The sequence below is a fragment of the Xiphias gladius genome, chromosome 24 (genome assembly GCF_016859285.1).
Source record: "Xiphias gladius isolate SHS-SW01 ecotype Sanya breed wild chromosome 24, ASM1685928v1, whole genome shotgun sequence".
NCBI classification, from domain to species: domain Eukaryota; kingdom Metazoa; phylum Chordata; class Actinopteri; order Istiophoriformes; family Xiphiidae; genus Xiphias; species Xiphias gladius.
The window spans coordinates 16,538,835-16,560,271 of record NC_053423.1 but is presented as its reverse complement, the minus strand read 5'-3'; the positions used below and the strand labels follow the sequence as shown (position 1 = coordinate 16,560,271).

The following is a 21,437-nucleotide window of genomic DNA, read 5'->3' as shown; positions in this document are numbered from 1 at the left end:
ACTAGTTCTTTTTTTCTTGAACTTTCAGCCCCATCTTCTAAAGCGGATGGAGTTGGTTCAGTTGTTGTAAAGATAGCACAGAATAAACTAGAATATTCTTACATAAAAAGGTATTATACAGATAAACTCAAAGGTTTACTTGTTTGTCACGGAGATAGCTCAGAATAGAATAGATAAGAATCTGCTTGCTAGTTTTTTTTCCACTGCATTTCACAGTCTTCATCAGTTGTAATTGAGACAGCTCATAACAGAGTAGAATCAAATTGAATTTAATTATAGCTCAAATACAGACTATGATTTGGGCGATATGGATAAAATCCTCTGTCAGGGTATATGTAATTTTGTACTGATATCATACATTTTCTGGAAAATCAACTGAGAAGCTGTTGATGAGTAAAACGGGGAAGTGTATATCTTTTGGCCAATCCAGTCATTCAGATATCTGACTAATCAACATATTTCATTTTATCAATTCAAAAATAGAATCCAACTTTTCCATAAACCAGTCATGTTTATTAATCTGTAACACTGTGGGGGTGTAATACACCAAGAAATATAAAAGGGATAGCTGCCTTATTAATTATTGTAGAATTGCCCAATGGTTGACTAATTAATATTGTCTTATAGTATGTATTGTCATATCACTAAACACTCATAGAGACATAAAAAGTTCAAAATCTGTATAATGCAATATAGTAAACCAAAAGCAAAATGGATTTTTTTTTTAATAACTTCAGGTACAAGTGTACAAAAACATGAACCCCCAAAACTATACAGATGTGCACACATTTATTGTAAACAATTCAAAAGCAAGTGAAGATGAATTGAAGTCTACAGAAATAAATACAGGATGATTTAACAGTTGTTATGACAATAACCAAAATCATCATAAAGTCAGCTGTTCAAGTGTATTGAAAAGTTGACGTTGATTACAGATACAGGTTTGTTGTGCTAAAGAAAGGCACATTTTCAATCAGTCGTCACCATTAGCAAACATTTTGGAAACCAGAGAAATACATACAGTAATAAATAATATAATAAATATGACTATTTACATGTTTCATAGGCTGCATGTTTAATGGCTTTGGAGTTTTTACAATAAGGTTTAACTTTTAATTTTGGGACATGGGTAATTCCATGTCAAATCAGATAATGATGTTCAGATTTTTTCAAACCACGTCTGTAACATGAATGTGTCCTAAAACCAAGGCCTGCAAAAATATTTCTGTTTAAATCACATGTTTTCATATTTTTTTGACCCTTGATATTATTTCATTTTTATAGCCTTTGGCTAAAATGGCTTATTTGGGAAACCATGTTTGTGCATTAATATCTTCACCACTATTGTGCCTAGCCTCACTAAACTTTGTAGGATGGAAGACAAGCATGGTTTCTCTATGCGATTTAAAGCATTCATTAAAAGTCTGAACTACATGTAATTTTATTTTTATAAGGCCCTAGATTTGTATAAAAGTGCAAAATTCCTAAATGAGAGTGATATTGAGGGTACTACTAATCCACATCTTTGCACTTATATGATCAATCTTTATTTTTTCTGCAAATACAATATTTTATAAATTTTTTGCCATTATTTTAAGTCTCTGCCACTAATGGCCATGATGATGATATTAAGACTATAACAAGTCATGGTGGCCTATTTGGTTTATGGGGTAGCTAGTCCGACACATAAAAATGTACATGGAAATTGCTTGATGTATGTTATTAAGGGCACCAAGTAACAATGTCCTTCTGTTTTTCATGCAAAAATAGACACAGATTTGAGAGATATTTTACCTATGGCAGAAAAAAGTACATTCCAGTGTTACATTTTTTGCTTCAGTATCTCCATAGTTATTGAATTCCTGTGTCATAGAAATTGTAATAACTTAAGGATAAACATTTTTTTCTGTATCCTCATTGGAATGGAGGGCATTTGAGATGGGAACTGTGTCTCTGGGAAGGTCCTGGATGTTGATAATAAGTGAAATATTTTAATAAAACCTCTGGTATATGGAAGAATAAGTGGTATCCTAAATGGCCCCCTCAAGCTCCAGTGGGAGTATCTAAATGTGTTTCAACATAAAAGGTTGGATGTGTTCATACATGTAATTTTACAGTGTGCATGTTAGAAAGCTACCTGTTGAAAGTGCACTAATATGCATGCTGAAACATGTCACACAGTGTAATTATCAGTACATGCCCTTACGTGTTATCAAGAAAACACCAGGCATGTACCCAATTCAGTCCTGTTAAATGGTTAAAGGCCAATAGTTTTTGTCACATGTAATTTCTAGTACATGATTTGCTACATTGCACCTCATTTTCAATAAAGCAACTAATGAGTATCTCATTATTTTTTAAATATGGAATATACAATTTAACCACTCCATTCAATATGGAATCTACCAGAGTTACTGCCTTTTTCTATAATGAGACCCTGACAGTAAAGAAAATACTGTAGCTTGTGTTAATGACCTATAGTAAAGTGAGCCAACAGAAACATGTATTTCTTTACTCCAATCAATATTTCAGAGGCTGGGGCACATATAAGTAGAGATAAGAAGGGAAGACCCTGCTTCTTCATTATGGAAGTTTATTTTCTAGAGATAAAACAATGCCTTTAACTACATGTGTTTACCTATGAAGGGAACACGGAAGGACACTGGAACTTTGTACACTAAATGACCATAAATTAAGCTATTTCCACATACATTTTCATGTTCTTTCTACATACAATTTTGGTCCTATGGAAATGACTGAACAATGCTTCACACTTTGTTTTACTCCTAATATCTTCCTGTTCATTAGAGACCTCAAATATTGGTGCAAAATTAATGAGAGATTGTATTTGAAGAAAAAATAATGATTAATATCAAATGGGTGCAAAATAATGGGTTTATAATACCCTCAATATCACTCTTATTTAGGGATTTTGCTCTTTTTTCCAAATGTAGGGCCTTGTAGAAAATCAACAGGCATGCAGTCATTAATGGTTCACTCATACTGAGAACATGTTTGTCTCCCATCCTACAAAGTTTGTGCTACAACCACTTTCCTGGATTCAGTCTGCTTTGACATGGAATGACCCACAGAGCATTGTCTGACAGTTTGATGTAACAGCCAAAAGTATAAAATACCATTTACAGGATGTATAAAAATGCCCAAATGATGCACGTTCATCTTATCTTAGTTGGAAAATTGTCAACTCACTTAATGTATTGCACAGTCTATTCATTCACGCATACAGATGATTAGTTAAAGTTAAAAGTTACCCAACCATCACATCTAGTTAAAATACTGCACAACCATTTTGAGCGGTAAAAAAAAAAAAAACTTGTATCAAATCACCAATACTAATTCAACCAGTTTTAGTTTACAAAAAGCAGACAAATTGTTTTGTCTTGTTTACTTTCACACATCAGGCAGCCATCACAATATTTCCATAGTGAAAAAAATAGCAACCATTCCATAATTGGGGCCTGTCTCAAAAATCTCTTTTGAAGTTGTCAGCCAGCCCCTCTACACTAAACATTGCCGTTTCTGGATAACTCATCGCACAAAGCTCATACAACTGGCTCCGTTAACCCTGGGTTTACTGGTCCAGCTATGAGCTTGTGCAACATGACAGAGGCACAGTTTTTAATAACAGGCCAATCACATGTAACATCAACAAATCAGCGACACTGAATTTAATAGGAGAAGGGGTGAAGATGCTTATCCCTGTGGGTAAAATGCAGCAACAAAAGTTATCATAAAATTATGATTAATATAACTAATTAATGTAAGTCATGTTTAGGAAAAACTTAATGTACCCTTTGAATACAAAAAACGGGAACATGAATACATCACAATCAAATACTAAGGGCAATACATCATAAATCAATGTGAAAATATATATAGGCTTCCCACTCTAGTCTATAAGCAGCCTAGAGTGGAAAGTAATTGATCACTTAAATTTGTGTAATCCATATCATATTTACTTTATGCATAACTATGTTTACTTTTAGCAGCAGACCACAGCAAATAGTGGAAGAGTGCCAATTAATAAATGTGGGACCACCCAAGTCTATGGTTCAAATATTCAGCAGCAAAGTCAAAACTCTTACAAACCTACATCGCTAATTTTTTTTTTTTTTGCGCACCCCACCCTGGTTTTTTTTATGGCTTTCTCAAAAGTAACTAGGGGGACAGAAAAGGGACAATAAAACATAAGCAAGTCACTCATTGGCAAGGTGGCCCCTGTGTCTGAACTGCTGAACGCAGTTACTTTGTTTGCCTGCACATGGTGCACATCAGCACGTCTCTATCGCAGGTCTGAAACTGCTGCTGGTGCAGCTTTTCAGTCGGATGATATTAGTGAGGTCTAATTCTTGGTGTTATACATCAAGGACACTGTGTCCATTTGTTATATACACTCAGTTTGTTAGATACACCTGTCTAAGACTACTGCGGTCTAATTATACAGAGAACATTATCACCTTCGCGAAGGTAGGAGTCATTGCAGGGCTGTTGCATTAAACTGCATTAGTTTTCACTAGGTGTACCTAATAAACTCACAACTGAGTGTATATGACAGGGTCTTATCCTTAAATGTGCAAAATAACCAAATGCTCTCTAGGGCTTCAGTGATGAACAGCAAATATAGAACGGAAATTGGGAAAATTGGAAAAATTGGCAACAAAGCCCAATAAGCGCAATTGACAAGCAACACTAAATTTTATTAAGTACTGCCACTAACTAGCCATGCTCTGCTTTACTATTTGATGCCAGGGTGGGATGCTGGTTATACTGCAAACACTTCCTACTAATACTATTTCCAACATCATAAATGATAATAGAAAACAAAGTGATTGTACCAATTTGTAGTAAAGTCGCGCTGTGCTCTTTGGTACTCCTCACTTGATTAGTGAGAAGGTGGTTCTTATAGTTCTATATTTCTGCTGTAAACAGCTCCTTGCAGGTTTTGGTCAGTGGCATTAGTTACCATGGCAACCGCTCAAGGTCAAATTCCAGCTTTTCTCCATGACACTGAAAAGACGAGGTTCACTCCAAACTTAGCTGACTAACTCACTACTTCATGAGACAGGCCCCAGGTCACTGTTTATTGCGGCACTTTGTCCACAGCCATCTGAGTATCGTTCTTTGCATTTGGTCGTAAGCCGTCTACAAACTAAACCTGAAATTGATATCAGATCGTACAGTGTATACGTATTAAAAAACAAAACAAATTGTTATAAAATAACCTTCTGATGTGAACATCTCTACGGAAGTACAGGTCCATTAGAACAGCTGGTTAAATAGAAACTACAAGCTGAGGATCACCTCTCTTTCCAGCATTTAGAGTAATCTGAAAAAAAACTAAAGATTACCACGTATGAACACATTAATTTCTTTATAAAATAAACCATTTTATTAAAACTGTGTCCAGATAATCCAGATAATATAGTTTTGTGTTAAAGTGTGTAGGTTAAACATAGAGCATGTATAGTATTCCAGACACATGACACTTACAGAGCCAAGTACGCATGAGGATCTGATACAGCAATGTGGTATAAAAAAAAAGAGGAATTAATTCCAAAAACTACACAATTAATTCAAAATAACTGGGCTTGAATGAAGAAGTTTTGTTTTCAAATAATGCAAAATTCTCCTGTTACACTCTACACCAAACACTGTTTTAGTTGAGAACATCAGTGCCAAGAACATTCTTTGGTTGTGCATATAAGCATTCCTATGAGATGAATAATAGTGTTCAATAACCACAGCATTCATTTACCCGCTGTTACTAATGTCAAAACACAACCACCGACTAACATGCTCATACCATGTTGAGATTTGGAAGTCAACGTGCAAAAATAATAACAAAAATTCATTTAAGATCCAATTTGGTCTCGCTGATACACTTTTCCAATTTTGGTACCTCAAATCACACCAAGGCGGCTGTAACATTTCATCCATGCTCAGAACATCCTCCAATTTTGTTTCAGGTTCATTTGAGTCGTGTACTCTTTCCCACATCTACACCTATAAACCAAAAGCAATGAACCTGGTTAGAGAACCACTACGCGCACGTAAAAAGCGTCACGGAAAAGCCTGGGAAATTTGAGAAAATCAACTTACAGAACATTTGCTTGTATTAGGAACAATGTCGCCGAGTGAGATTACATCGTCAGCACCAATACTTTCTTCAAGAGTCCCAAACTGAGCTCTGAAACCAGAAAAGGGGAAGTGCATTGAACTTGTATATAGTATGATACACTAGGTCAATTGAATATACATTTTATTAAGAAAACAAAGACTCTCTGTTTTCCAACCAAGCTTACAAGTTTTGTTTTTTTTTTTTAAAGAGAACTGTAATTTAGTTTTAGTTTTCATGACATGTTTCCTGATGTTTGCCACTGGATGGCCATTCTAAAGATGCTGTACTGTCTTGCCTTCATCTTATACTCTCAGGCATCCTCACTTCCAATCTGTGTACGACCTACAATAGGTCCACCAGTGAAATAATTACAATTGGGTTGTCGATGGTTCCAGTTAGGTCAAGCCAAGAAAGGCATGTACACAGCCTGAAAAGAAGGTCTGCCTGAGCCTCAACTCCCGGCCAACTTCTTGAAACTGAAAACTTTGGATTTTAAGTAAAATTTTAAATACGTACAACTTCACTAAAACACTGTCTAATACATGTGGCCTGTGAGAAAATAGTTTTTGTGTGCTGTTGAATTGTATTGTGTTATACTGAGAAGTGTTTCTAATCTTTTTTCCAGTCAATTTATATCAACGAGGGCAGACTAGCCATTAGTTCTGGCTAGGTATACCTAATAATCTGGCAACTGAGAGTATTTTATGTCCAAAGCAAGAACTAGCAGTTGTTTCTGTCAGTGCAGTATGTATAGATTTTTAACTGATCTCTAAAAGAGATATCATGAAGCACCTAACCAACTAGGCAGTTAGACCTGGTAGAATTGTTTTGGATCTGTTTTTAGACATTATACAGTATATTTGGATATCTGGTAGCACCCGCATATTGTAAGAAAATACACTTGAATCTGAATAACTCTATGACAGGGCTCAACTATTTATTGAATCCATTTACTGCAGAGGATCTCTCATTAAAATGCTAATCTTCATGTGTACATTTCCCTCTCACCTCTTGGGGGTGCTGTGCTCCTGTTCTTTGATCGATGTGTTGTTTAAATCAACTCTCACTGACCTGCATGTGTCCTGAGACTGAGTCACGGGCTGGCTTGAGGCAGTGAAGTCAGAGTTTCCCAGGGAGGAGCAGACGGCAGTTTCAGCAGCGTTGCCAACAGCGTCGCTGGGTGGTAAGGTCTTTGGGAGGAGGTCAGGACGACCTGCCTGCATGACTGGGGTGGAACGGGGCGGAAAAACTCTTAATACCTTGTTGTGAAAGAAGCACTTCACAAGCTGGTACACGCTGAAAAATTGAATCTCTGAAGTTATCAGTACACATCAGTTGTTTCCCATACTACAGTGGAAGCTGCCCTTTTCTCCTTTTTCTTGTTCTTACCGTTTTCTCCTTCAGTGTCTTCCCTGGTCTCAGAACTGCCTTCTCGTTGGAGTAAAGGCTGCTGGTTGTTGCAGCTGGTTTGGGTCAAAGGAAGAGGCCCAGTGCTAGTTGCTTTTCTCAAAGGACCATAAGCCACTGCACGGCACTTCTTAGATGGGGAGGTTTTCACTAGATACAAAAGCAAAACGTGTTATTTTAGAACCTGTAAAACTAGACTGATATTATGTATTAATTCTCACCCACAGATACAGTATATACATACAGGAGATCTTCCTGAAGACTGTACTGCACATGAACTTCTGAAATCGTTCCGCATAAAAACTTGGTCTGTGTACTGATACAGTATCCTGAAGAAAAGGAGTTATTACAAGTTAATATCTGTATTTTTTAATTTAAAACAAAATAAACTGAGGCTGGTAGAGGTACCTTACCCCATCGTGAACCAGCGCTTTCCATGAATGTTCAAGCTTCTTCACTAATCTGAAAATTGGCACATGATGTGTAGATTACTTAGAGAGGTTCTGGATCAAACGTATTTGGTTCTACATAACAGACTAAAACATTAAACCAACATCCACTTAAAACTTGATTCCTGCATTTAAAGAAAAAAATGGAGCTTGGCATTAGCTCAGGCTGGGCACTGAAGTCGTGCTTGCACTGCTTCGCAATCACTGGCTCGTTTATCAGCTGTTAGGCCACCGGCTGGATAGTAACATCCAATCATATTCATGCAGGTGTATGGTGCAGCCATTGTTAACTGACACTTCTCTCTATTACTCTGCTAATACTCCCATGCCAGTGCAATTTGCTGCTGTAGTACCACACTCCGCCTCCAACATCCTAGCCTCCTTCTAATGTGCTATATTTTTGGTATAATTAATTTTACTTAAAGATTTAATGTTCATGCATGTTTATTGGATGGGATTAGTTCTCCAGCAGAATCCTTGCCTCCTTCAAAGAGTAGAGCTTTTTCTGGAAAATGCAACAGCATAACAATTTTCTATAAACGGTCAGTTTCTTGACATATAAAAGACGGTTTAATCAGGAGGCGTTTCAGCTGTGTTTTTCTGTTATTCGTCTCATAGCTTCTATTCAAATCAATACAAGCTAACTGTCAGCTGTATTGCTGTATACGCAGGCTGAGTAATGGCACATTTTATAGTTTTAGTCTTCTTTCTTCCATTTTACATGCTGGGTTCTAATTGATGCCGAAACACGTGTAACATAAACTCAGTATTGTGCCTGAACGCATTCCTGTGTAGACGCAGATGGAGGAAGCTGCTGCTGCACTGCTATCAAGCTAGTTTTACGAATTGGATTATGTAGACACTGTGTAAGTGGCAACGACTGAAGAAGTAGTTTTTAGTATTAGTAGTAGTATGTACTGTTTACCTATAGGACTGCATAATGTCAATGATACCAATGTACACCAGCAGCCTCTCGCCTTTTGAGTTTCGTGCTGGTATTCCTCCAGTTCTGTAAAATAAAAATAAAAAGAAATATATAATTTAGTGCTCTGTCATTCCTCTCAGTAAACACTTCATTGTGTTGAGAGAAATTGTTAAAAGCAAGTTGCCTCACATATGACCATTCTATGGCCACAGAAACCCTGTCACTCACTTGTCCCCTGTGTCCAGTGATCCCATGCTCCCTGCCTCTGCCTGGATGGCCTCTATAGCAGTGCTGTACAGGGACTTTTGGCCCTGTGGCCTCCTCTGGTCCATGGCCGCTGCCACCGCCTCTTCACTTGCCTGCTCTCGACAGGCCTGATCTATATTGTGGATTCCCACCAGAAGGCTGTAGTCCATAATCTTGAAACTCTGCAAGAGCTGAATGGAAATCAAGCAGCATAAGTACTGTGAGACAAGTGACTGTGTGTTTTACCTAAAGTGAATTTGACAACATCATGCTTGTAGCCTCATTTTTAGAAAGGCATTTATCAATAGTTCTCACCAGACAGTCTCTCTGGATGGTCTTGTAAACAGCACTGTACTTGTCACCCTCAAGTAACAGCCCGTCAGGCATGTCCTGCATGAAATCCAAGTCCTTGTATGTGGGCACAGCCTTTTCCCTCTCTTTAGCTGAGGCTCGTCGCTTATAGGTGGAGCCCTTTAGATCATATTTGAGGTGCATTCGTACAGCACTCGGGAGCAGATTGTTCATGACCACAATACGGATATTTTTACCCCCTGCCTGGACACAGTAGAGTCCGTAAAACTTTGGCAATAAGGTCCGCTTGTTCTGGTTCAGGTTCTAGAGGAGGAAAGAAGAGAAAGGTAAAATATCAAAACAGTATTAAACAAGTGTCTGCGTGATTCCCTAGAAAGTGAAGTGAGTGTTTGACTAAGTAAACTTAAAAATAAATAAATGATGAACAAATTGAATAAATGAGTAGACATTCATTAACAAGAAAGTCGTCTTATTTGACATCAAATTGTAGACCTCGAGCCAGTCTGTTAATTCTGAAAATGCAGACACATGGTGGTGGTAAAATGCATCATCTCCCCAGTTTCTGTCAAATCAAAACCAAACAGTAGTGTCTTAAATATTAAACATTAGCCACAGTCAGGCAAATAATATATGACATATATGTAAGCGAAAATCATCAAATCCTAAAATTTGAGAAGCTAGAACAAGTAAATGTTTGACATTTTAGCTTGAAAAATGACTGAAACTATCAATCCATCTATCAAAATAACTGTAGATTAATTTTCAGTTGATCATCTAATCCATTAATCTACTAATGAATCACTTCAACTGTAGTTGTTCTACTTTCCAAGTTTCATTTTAACAGCACCAATGGCATCAAAGACTTGGCATTTGATGGATTAATGGACACGAGGATAATGATTAGGAGCCAGTCCGTGGTTTTATTGGGTGGAACAGTCACATGCACATTCATTCTGTGGATACCTTCAGGCTCCTGTAGTCCCTCATTGGATCTTACCATAAAATATCCTGGAAGCAGTTTCTGCAGAAATTCTGCCTCTTTGTGCTGCACTGTCTTAATGATGTACTCATCATCACTTGAGACGTAGAAAAGAGATCCACTGGCGCCAGAGTTTGATAGCTCAATCAGTGACTCATTACACAGAGAATACTGTAACCAGACCAGAGCAAAGTGGTTACACACATGATAACAAAACCAGACTACATGACAGACTTAACACTGGAAGAAACTGTAAACTCTGCATTTACATCATCAGCATCTCCACCTCTAGTATGTCAACATTTCCCTAGTTTCACTCTCAACAGTTCCTCAATTACTCCTTTCCTCTTATAGTTCACAGCTCTTTCCCTTTCTTCAGAGCCTCAATATTCCGCAAGCTTTTTTGCACATTTTTCAGTATAACAGATGCTGAGTAAACAAGAATACCATGTAGTCATCAGGACGGATGCCAAACATCTCCCTGAAGTAGCGAAAGGCGATAGGGGCGTACGTCTTGAACCTGAAGTCTCCATAGTGATGTGCTGGTGTCAGGTTGCTGCCCTCACTGCCAGTAAAAGACAGAAGAGTCACAAGATTACACCATATACGAGGGAGGTTAAGTGAAGGAGTATTAATGTTGTACACACAAAACATCCCAATACAAGAAATAAAGCATGCATTTCGACATCTTTTCAACATATCCTTACTTGATAATCTAAAAGACTCACTTTGGGAAGAAGATGCTTTCCACAACTTCAAAATCCTGCAGTAGCACGTCTCTCTCGGGTTTTTGGCTCAAGCTTCCCACCGTGTGCGTGATGCCTAACTGGATAGCACCTTTCAGGGCTGATGAGGTTGTCTGGAAGAAAGAGAAAACTAACGTGTTTCAAATGACAAATGTGGCTTAAAATTAATGATAAAACATAGTATATCACAGAGGCAGGTATGGTGACAGTGCACATTTTAAAGTCCTCAGATGTAATATGAATTAAACTACACATCAGGATGATTTACAAACCTCAAGTCTGTGAGTTATCATGCTTTAAATCAACAGAAAATGGCTGTTGATCAAAACATAACAAGCCCCAAACTCCATCTATACTGTATTTATTAAGTTAATATCAATATCTATTAAGTTAACCAATCATAAGAAATCCCCACAACAGGACTGGACAAGCAAGACAAGAAACAGAAAATATAAACTGCCTCTATTTACACAGAAGGTTTTTGATATTTTTAAACATTAACAGTGAGTGTAGAGCTGCAACAAATTAATTAACTGATTACTCAATCAACAGATAATTAATCTGCAACTATTTCGATAATACACTCATCGTTTAAGTCAACTTTTCATTATCAAAATTATCTTTACAAAACTTTGGGTTTGGGTTTTGGACTCTTGGTCAGACAACACAAGACATATGATGATGTCACCTCTGGCCGTTCATGATGGACATTTTTCATTATTTTCTGACGTTTTATACACAAAGCGATTAATCAAGAAAATAACAGGCAGATCAACAGATGATGAAAGTAATCATTAGTTACAGCTCTAAGTGAGGGAATGTAAATGTGTGTCAGTCAATGATGAGCTGATCTCCCACCTTTTTGTACGTCGTCTCCCCAGTGGGATCAATTCCACGATGGCCGATTGTTTTTTTCATGGTCTGAGACATGCTAGTGCTTGGACCCTGTCAACAGAAACATGGCAGAAGGGAGAATTTGCAAGAGGCAAATAATTCATTGCACGTTTGCAGCAAAATGTTTCAAAGAGGAAGGAAAAGAGGATGTGTCAGCTAATAATTGGTAAATTCCAAACGGTTTAAGATGTATGCAATGTGCATTTCCTAACTGACCCAGCGGCGGATAATGCATTTCCTCCTAACAAATCATTTCCAATTATTTCTTACCTCTGGAGAAGCATTTTTTCGAGTCCCAGTCAAATCTGGAGTGAGAAAAAAGGAGGAACTTACAAGTTATACAAGAATTACACAGGAGGGAGAGGAAATCAAATAAATGCACTTCTCACACTGTATGAATTACTATTAAACAACACAGCCTGAGAAAGATTACATCCTTCCCTAATCTTGTAAACAGAGAGTGTAGCGGAGCTCTGATGCAAGCATGCAGACGCACTCCAGAACTGACTCTGAATGTCTTTGCGTGCAATGGGAGGAATGACATAAGTTTGCTATTACTATTAAAGTGAGTTCATACAGCGTCAATGAATTTCCTGATCTCTACAATAAAAAGTTATGTTCCTGGGCGTCCAAAGTCAACATTAGACCTAAATAGTTAACTTTTGTCTTTTAAAGACCACTCTCTAAAAGGTTAAACGACATAACAGTGTGTGATGACTGTCTCCTTTTCAGTTTACTTGCATATTACATGAATTATTAATGGTTGAGTAGTTGCTGAGCCACTGAAAATGCTGGAGGAGCTTTGTCAAGTCTGAGAAAATGACCCTGGCCAGTGGTAGTGACATCATCAGGGTTATCTCAGACTACAAATTTAAAAGAAAAAGCGAGTCTCACAAACTGGGGCTGTGGAGTTTAAAAGTCATGGGTATTTATCAAGGTAAGAAGGTCTAAAAATAATATGTTACTGGTTGAATTACAGTAAATTTTGGATTCAACATTTTTGAGGCTTGACCGATACTGGGGATAAAAAGTCAGAATTTATTGTCCTAAAAAGTGGTTTAAATGGCCCAGGCTTAAACATAATTTATTTTAAATGGCCATGCACAGATACTGATTACATATCCAAACAAAAATATTGAAAGCAAATACTTTGTAGATACAGTATGTTCAATATCAACATTTTCGATATAAAAAAAATAATCCAGGACAGAATTATGTTGACCCTACAATTACATTATTTTGCTAATGTGCAAATAGTTAAATGGAAACAAAACTGAAGGAGCTAAGGATATACAGGCAGACGCTTTTGAGAACTAGTTTGAGGAAGTATCATATCAATCTTTTTTTAATCTGACAATTAGGAGTCCTCCAAATTTACGTAAGAGCAAAACTGAAATCAGTGGGGTGTCCCTTCAAAACCTTTGATGTGTGCCGTCCTGAAGCTTAGTTAAATGGCCCCATTTCCAACTGCTCATGTACACTCAGTTTTCAGTTTATTTGCTTCACCCCATTTATATCAATGAGGGTAGAATAAATATTAGAAAAAACTCTCAGTATAACACAACACAATTCAACACAACCAAAAACCACATCCTTAGAATGATCATAAAGTTCAGTCACACTTCAAGTTCAACAGAGACTGATGATATGAAATTTCGTGAAGGTATTTGACTGCTTTAGTTTGAGTAAGCTGTGCCTAATAAACTGGCAACTGAGTGTATACAAACAATAGACCTAATATGGAGGAATCTGAGGATTACATTTACGAGGGTCCAGCCACCATCGTACAGGCTGTGTATTGAACTAGGAAGATGGATGTTTGTAATGTAAACTATCTAACTAGCCATGTCTGACAAGCTGCTGAGTTGCTGCAAAAATGTACAACAACAGGATCAATAACTTGGGCCAGTGCTTGTTTATCTGTATCAGTGATGGAGGAAGTATTCAGATCCTTTACTCAAATAAAAGTATGAATAACACACTGTAAAAATACTTCATTTCAAGTAAAAAAAAAACTGCAATGACAGTGTTACTTATGTAAAAGTGTTCCAATATAATTAACAAAATGTACTTTAAGTATCAAAGGTGAAGGTACTCTATGCAGAAAATGTTCCCCTGTGACTGTTTTAACATTAGATTATTATTATTACATTAATGTGTAAACATCATTTTCCTGCTGTAGCTGGTTGAGGTGGAAGTCATTTTAAATATTTTTATGTTTATGTTTATTTTTATGCAACTAATGATTATTTTCATGATGGCTGGTTACTTTCTCAATTAATCAACTGGTGGTTTGGGTTGAAAAACTTCAGAAAATAGTGAGAAATGCCTATCACAATTATCCAAAGCCCAATGTGACCCCTTCTAATTTCGTGTTTTGAGCAATAGTCAAACCTTATTCAGTTTATTATCATTCAAGCCAAGGAAAAGCAGCAAATCCCCACTTTTGAGAAGCGAGAACCATGAACTGTGAAAAATGACTTTATTAAACTAGTTTTACTTTTCTGTCAATCGACTAATCTTTTAATCAACTCATCATTTCAGCTTTAATTTTACACACTGTTGCATAGATTAATTTATAACAGAATAACACTTTTCTTAACTGGTGAAGTAACTTGTATAAGTAGAAGTTTGAAAGTAGCATGAAATGACAACATCCCTATTCCTAGGTGGTGTATAATAACACAGTACTTACTGCCACTTTGGAGCCCTGGAGGCTCCTCTGCAGCTGTGGCCATTCAGAGCTGTAACTGAACTCAGACTTGTTTGGAGACTCAGATCCCGAGTATGTCCTTGTCAGCTTTCTCGGAGAGTGCCCTTCAAGTCGGTGGGGGACCTATATGGACAAAAAGTAGCCCATCAACAAAACAAAAAACCCAAAAAAAAAAAAAAAACCCCACTCCTGATGACTTCATGCCACAAATATTGACAACAGCCACGTTGACTTACTTTGCTGATGGAGGAGCTGATCTGGATATAACCTGTGTCTTGAATTAATGTAACTTAAGGAAGTGGTACTGAATGGTAAAACAGTGCATGTTGCAACATGCTATCATAATAGCTACCGGGATGTCCGGATTGCGGCATTTAACGAAATAAAGGCGAAGAAGCTTGCTGCTAACTCTGCTTAAACTTTTCTAACTTAAACCAAACCAGTTACACTAATAACTGACCATGAAACAATACAAACAAACAGTCCACTCACTTGAAAATCTTACAGAGGAGTTTTTGTGGTTTCCAGGATGAGAAAAAAACAAACCTTTTCTCTTCTTAAGGCACTGTTTTTCCTAAAACTAATAAACAAGGAAGCAATGCGGAAGCAGCAGTTTTTGTTCTACTCTGCTAGCGAGAGCGAGCACAGCACTTCCGCTGAAAGTTTCTTTCAGAATAAAATACAATGTCAAATAACACTTTGTTCAAACTTTATTAAACTTTATTGTGTACACCACCCCGAAATAAAGACAAAAATATATCATTATTTGTTACATTTAAAATATTATAATATAGTAAAACATAAATACATCAAAATAAGTATTAAAACATTCATTTGTAAGGATTATTTCACATTTGAAATTATGTTTATGGGAATACAATATATAGTACATTGCAAAAGTCTTAGGCACTTGAAGTAAAAAGAGGACACTTTCAGAAATAATGCCACATAAAATGCAGTAAAAAGGAACCAACTATTGGGTGTGACTACCAATTACTGATTGAAACAGCACCAATTCTCCTCGTAATACTTGCGCACAGTTTTTCAGGGTATAGGGCAGATAGGTTGTTCCAGGTATCTTGTAGAAACTCCCACAGTTGTTCTGCCTCAGTGTCTTCTGTCTCTTCATGTATCGTCCTACATTGACTCTATGATGCTGCTGAAGATAGTTCTTAATGACTAAATCAGATGATTCAGTGATGGTACTGCAAGATGAATAAGCATCTAAACATCTAAAGTGCCTTGACCTCTACACAGTATTGTATTTCAAGAGACTGGGATCTAAAACCACAGCTACCTCAAATCATAATTATAGTAGAGTTAATGTGCTTGGTTACATTCCACCACTGCAAAACAGTACCTGTGTCATTGTAGCCTCTTGACATTCATTTCAAACTTTAGTCTTTTCACACAGTAAAATGTTTATTTTGACTGCCTGAACAGAAGGTGTGACTGGGATGAGAAACACCTAAAGAGAAAAAGCCAAATTTTATGATATATATATATTATGATCACATCATGAATATTACTTTTTCCGACTCGTTAAGTATGACATTTTTATGGACTGTGTTTCTACTGATTCAGATTTAAAGCGTTCCACCTTTATTTTGAAGTCAAACGGGAAAAAGTACTGGTATTGTTTTTTGTTTGTTTGGTTTTTTTTGTTTGTAGTTGTTTCGGTCTGGAGCGAATGACTCTCCTGGTTCACTTATAGTTACAGTTTAACAGTATATACAGTATCGTAACTCAGTCAGACAGTTTTGGGATGTCTTAAGGTCTTTATTTGTCACTTTTACTACACATTACCATTCCGGGTGGACAGCTCTCTCGAACTTTTCTTAATAATTATCGATCTTTAAATGTCACACACCCAACTATTATATGCAACAGTGACCCATTGTGGAAACTTGTTTTATTAGATGTGGGTTTTAATTACATAAATGCAGGAATGGAAAAAAATATGACAACTTGTTTCAAAACTCCACAATTTTGGTTTTCTTTGAAGCTGCCGACCTGATGTTTCTCCAAAGTTATGTCAAGTCCATAACTTGTTCAGTGACAATGTGAGAAGCATATGAAAACTTGTATGTCTTTATATTAGGCATTATTTTTCTAACAAAGAATACTACATGTCAGAAATTATTGAATTGGTCATTTGGAAAGGCAAGTAATAATTAATGTGTTTCCTGTTGTCGTGACAAAGCTGGGTTAAAATATAGAGCTGACAAAAGAAAAACTGTATTGTGCTTTTATTGTCCTTACACAGCGTAAACCAAACCACTATGCCCTGTCTTCTTCTGAGCACCTGAGACAAAGACCTGCAGAAAAAAAAAAAGCATTAGCTCAGCATTAGCTTCCATATTTCACTGATGAACTTTTATTTTGTCTTCTTGTCCATATTCTCCTAAACACATTAACTCCATCTCAAAGTTATCAAAATCCTTTATTTTTCACCTATAGATACTTTTACCTAACTGTTTTGTTCATTTTTGTTTTAAACTTTGTGTATTTTTATATTACACTGAGTTCTTCTTCCACCTTTAGCAAGAATTTGGGCTGAAGGTGAATCCCGGCTCCATGGGGATTTGGGGTGCAGTGTAGCCTGGTGTTGGGTTGTAGTTTGGGTTTGGCAGCTCGCTGTCGAAGCACGTCCACCGTGCATCTCCGTTGTGCTTGCAGCACTCATATGAGACAGTCATGGTGGCATATTCTTCATCACAGAACTGAGACAGAGCTTGTTTCCACTGCGAGAAAAAGATACTAATGTCACAAAGTTGCATTTAACCTCAGCCAGAGAAAAGTGAAATCCTCACAAATTCTCACCACCCTTTGTGCACTTATGTTGAAATTCGTATATATTTTTTTTGTTTGTATTTTGGTGAGGGAAAAAATCACAAAGAATTATATGCATTAGGAAAAATTATACATTTAATCTATGATTTTATGTAGAGGACCCTAAAGAAAATCTAAATGCTGAAAGATAACAAAAAATCATTTAAAACTACCAGCTCTGTGTATTTGTGCTTGGTGTAGTGGGTAAAAACATAGGATTTGTTTATAGCAGTTTTTTGATAAGTGGTTAGGATGTTTTAAGAGATTATAATATAATCTGTTTTGGAATATACTGTATGCTTGTAAATTTGAAATATATAGCAGCATACTGTTACACTTTATCCAAACACTGATGTATCTAGACAGAACGGTCAGGTTTCCTCACCTTAAACATTAATTTTATTGTCAATAAATAATAAAAGGGATCTCTCCTCAACATGTGCAGCCTACAGTTCAGTTCATTTCCTTCAGAAATAAATGCAAATTAACCTATTTTACATAATCTGAATATTTAAAAAAATTTCCAGAGTTACTGAACAACAATAAAAAAATGTTTTCATATAGTTAAATAAAAATACAGACATAAAATGTACCCTTGAAACAATTATTGGCACCATTGATGAATTTAAATTAGTTCCTCAAACAAAATAAAAAAACAAATAAGACTCGTCTGTGCTTAATTTTCAGTGTTCACATGACCTAAATTAACCAATGAATGATGGTTTTACTCCATAAAAAGGAGCTGATTGTTTCCAGTTTCTTTTTCACAATGGCGAAGACAAGAGAGCTGTCTGAGAGCATCGGAAATGCTATTATCAAAAAACGTAACAATTCCAAAGGCTACAAAGCAATGGCCAAAGATCTTGAAATCCCTGTTTCAATAGTTTGTAATGCTATCAAGAAGTTTCAGTCATAAAACTGTTAAGACACTTCCAGGACGTGATGCTAAGAAAAAAACTCAATGAGAGAAGTCTGCGAAGGTTGATGCAGATTGTGGTAAAAACACCACGCAAGACATCTCAAGAGCTTCAGGCTGACCTGGAGCAATCTGGAATGGCGGTTTCAACTTTCATAATTAAGCCGCAGTCTTTCTGGGGTAATGTTCTATGGACAGATGACGAGCAACGAGTCCTGACCTAAACCCCATTGAAAACCTTTGGAGAGAGCTGAAATCTGCCATTGCAAAAGGACTTCTGCAAACTTGAAAGGGCTTGAACGCGTAGCAATGGAAGAGTGTCAGAAACTACCAGCAGACAGGTGCAAGAAGCATCTAGATGCCTACAAGAAACGTTTAGAGGCTGTCATGGTTGCCAAAGGTTCTGCAACCAAATATCAGTGAAGGGTGCCAATGATTATATCTGGGGTACATTTTGTGTTTGTATTATTTCACTATTATGTATATTTTGTTTTTTAATTTTCTTCGGTCCAGTAACTTTTGAAATTTTATGGAATTATTTTGATTATAAAAAATGGGTTAATTTTCATTTATTTCTGAAGATATTCTAAATTCTGCTCTTAAAATCAAGGGGTACCAATAATTTCAACCAGGACTATAATTTCACCCTGTCTGTCTATTGTCACAGTCACCGTTGTGTCTGTCTATTATTGTCTTTGGATTGTGGACTCCATTTCTCCCCCAGACACACACACAAACACAATCAGGGACTCACAGCTTGTTGGGCGCAGCAGAGGATCTGGTGGCTCTGCTGTGCCACTTGTCCACTGCAGCACAAACTGTACCATGACTCAAGGCGGTTGATGGCGTTTCCACGACGGCGGAAGTGACTAGCACCGGAGGCTGGGAAGAAGCTGGCCAGGTACCTGGGTCGACCCTGACCCTGATGGCAAATGGCAGCGAGGTTTTGAGCTGTGGGACGGGCGGGCGGAAAAGGGACATCAGGCTCATTGAGAGAGTATCTCTGGGTCTCTGTGGAAATCAAACATAAAGGAACACAGAGGTTTACAGCATTGCAATTGCAAGAGTACAGTAATTGGAAATACTCAAAGAATGTAGGAGAAATCACCTCCCAAATTTGCACCATGAAGAGTCAGCAGCGCAACTATCCAAAGTCCTGTGAAGCCTCCAATTGAAGTCATAGCTGTACACTGTTGTGGTGGGAACTGAATTCTGAAAAGGAAGATTTCTCTCCAACAAGTATCGTGACTGGATCAGCAACCAGCTTATATGGGCAAGGGGAGTGAGTCTGTGGGCGTGAAATGCTTGGAAGTGGGGGTGGAAGAGGTGATGGGCAATTGTTTGTGTGTGTGTGTGTGTGGGGGGGGTGTTAAACATAATGTTGGGAGGTGTCAAGATAAACACAAAATGAGTTTGAACACTAGTGATATCTGCTGGCGTGTGCAATGTGCAAAACTACTCCAACAAGGTCCCAAGGTCAATCTTAAAGTCTTTGGTCACTGGAGAAATAAGTAACCAAAGCCAATGTTGAAATATTTTATCATGGCGCAGACTGGCATGTTTATCACAACTGTTCAGATTATTTTCAAAACTTTTTCCACAACTTAACAGACCTTTCCGTAAACTCCCTCTCTTCCTGTTTTCAAAAAATGGCTGAGTGCACCTCCTGTTATCAAAGGATGGTTCACACTCACCAAAAATGCTGAATGTCTCACGTTGTTTTGACTTGCTACATGTGAGTGGAATGAAGGATGCACTCACCCGAAATCAGTGAATCACTTTGTTTTACACTCTAAAGTTCAAACAATTCTCACACACTTATTTCTGCTGTCTGCATTGCGCTGTTAAAGAGATGTTGATTGACTGAATCTCTCCCCTTTTCCAGGTAATATCGGAGGCATTTTATATCTTTATTTAATATATATTGTGAATTTATATGAACATTAAGAATAAGTGTCCATCAGTATTAAATTGGTCTGTTTTGTATTTCTGGTGGTTTGAATTTACACTTAGCTATAAATGTTAAATATTTGGATGGAAAAATCCAATCCCATGCAGGATCCAATAAAATCACCTGGTGTTCATAAATATCATACACCCATTATAAATATGTATGACGTAAGCCTATTAGTTTAGTTTAAGTCAAACTTTTGGATGATCTGAACATGTAGCTAAGCTTGACGTTTCCTATTTAATATACATACAATAAAGCCTCACAATCAGGTCAGAGCCTGGTACATACTTTTAATGTGGATAAAAGATAAGAATCCATTCTTCACGGGATGAGTAATTTTTTTCTCTTATGAATCTTATAAAGCTTATAAATCTCTTGGGCAACATTAAAGATGCAGCTGCCATCAAGTCTCAAACAAGATCCTGATAAGTTGATTTTTTTTTTCGCCTTACAAGTGATAAATGTCCACATGCAGAAAGAAAATTTTGCCATGTGATTTGTCGGTTGGTGACTTAGCATCACCCTCTCCATGAACACTGGAAGTAGGTGAAGTTGTACCAGAAATCGCTACTCTGCTTCTTGTAAATGAAATTCACCAAAATTATTCAGGGCTGAGGTCATGCTGTCAGTTTTAATACCACTGGAGTGCTGCCTTTTTCCTCAATATGTTTTGGGGGAACGAAACACATTGCATTTCTTAAAATTATTTCTTAAACTGTGATTTTTCTGAATGATCACATTTCATATATTTAATATTTATTATTTATTACATTTATTTTAAAAAAAAATGTATGTTTGTCTCCAAAACCTTTGTTTGTGTATCTATATGTGTTTTCCTCATACTGATGGAAGGTTTATTTTGGTGAACACAATGTTTTCGGTCAAATTCTGTCATATATCACTCTCTCCGAGGCAATTATTGTAC

The 21,437-nt window shown here is 37.0% G+C and overlaps 2 protein-coding genes across 4 annotated transcripts; both read right to left on the bottom strand.

Moving 5' to 3' along the window:
- Nucleotides 1–532: 532 nt before the first annotated feature.
- Nucleotides 533–15,435, bottom strand: LOC120785928 (phosphatidylinositol 4-phosphate 5-kinase type-1 alpha-like). Of its 2 annotated transcripts, none has more exons than XM_040120920.1 (16): nucleotides 15,303–15,435; nucleotides 14,793–14,933; nucleotides 12,368–12,402; nucleotides 12,062–12,148; nucleotides 11,186–11,316; nucleotides 10,905–11,022; nucleotides 10,476–10,628; nucleotides 9,482–9,781; nucleotides 9,149–9,357; nucleotides 8,921–9,004; nucleotides 7,960–8,008; nucleotides 7,791–7,875; nucleotides 7,529–7,696; nucleotides 7,211–7,364; nucleotides 6,121–6,208; nucleotides 533–6,024 (listed from the first exon to the last, which is right to left on the bottom strand). In XM_040120920.1, the coding sequence occupies exons 2-16, from the start codon at nucleotides 14,833–14,835 to the stop codon at nucleotides 6,019–6,021; spliced, it is 1,710 nt and encodes a 569-aa protein (XP_039976854.1). In that variant the 5' UTR covers nucleotides 14,836–14,933; nucleotides 15,303–15,435; the 3' UTR covers nucleotides 533–6,018. The 2 variants fall into 2 exon arrangements, with proteins under 2 accessions (XP_039976854.1, XP_039976855.1); XM_040120921.1 differs by lacking the exon at nucleotides 15,303–15,435 and adding an exon at nucleotides 15,047–15,287.
- Nucleotides 15,436–16,568: 1,133 nt separating this feature from the next.
- ecm1a (extracellular matrix protein 1a) lies at nucleotides 16,569–19,814 on the bottom strand. 2 transcript variants are annotated; one of them, XM_040120924.1, is made up of 4 exons: nucleotides 19,667–19,814; nucleotides 19,313–19,569; nucleotides 17,331–17,554; nucleotides 16,569–17,128 (listed from the first exon to the last, which is right to left on the bottom strand). In XM_040120924.1, exons 1-3 carry the CDS (start codon nucleotides 19,737–19,739, stop codon nucleotides 17,351–17,353), a joined length of 534 nt encoding a protein of 177 aa, XP_039976858.1. In that variant the 5' UTR covers nucleotides 19,740–19,814; the 3' UTR covers nucleotides 16,569–17,128; nucleotides 17,331–17,350. The 2 variants fall into 2 exon arrangements, with proteins under 2 accessions (XP_039976858.1, XP_039976857.1); XM_040120923.1 differs by having other exon boundaries at nucleotides 17,349–17,554.
- Between the last annotated feature and the right edge of the window lie 1,623 nt (nucleotides 19,815–21,437).

Bases quoted from the DNA above. Each gene is read 5' to 3' on its own strand.
- LOC120785928 (XM_040120920.1), bottom strand. From the start codon at position 14,835: ATGGCCACAGCTGCAGAGGAGCCTCCAGGGCTCCAAAGTGGCA. The intron at 12,149-12,367 runs GTAAGAAATAAT...TTCTGTTGACAG, and splicing joins GAAAAAATGCTTCTCCAGAG to GGTCCAAGCACTAGCATGTC. The intron at 7,876-7,959 runs GTAAGGTACCTC...CCTTTTCTTCAG, and splicing joins AAGCGCTGGTTCACGATGGG to GATACTGTATCAGTACACAG.
- ecm1a (XM_040120924.1), bottom strand. From the start codon at position 19,739: ATGACTTCAATTGGAGGCTTCACAGGACTTTGGATAGTTGCGCTGCTG. The intron at 19,570-19,666 runs GTGATTTCTCCT...TGATTTCCACAG, and splicing joins TCATGGTGCAAATTTGGGAG to AGACCCAGAGATACTCTCTC. The intron at 17,555-19,312 runs GTGAGTCCCTGA...TTTTTCTCGCAG, and splicing joins TCTGCTGCGCCCAACAAGCT to TGGAAACAAGCTCTGTCTCA.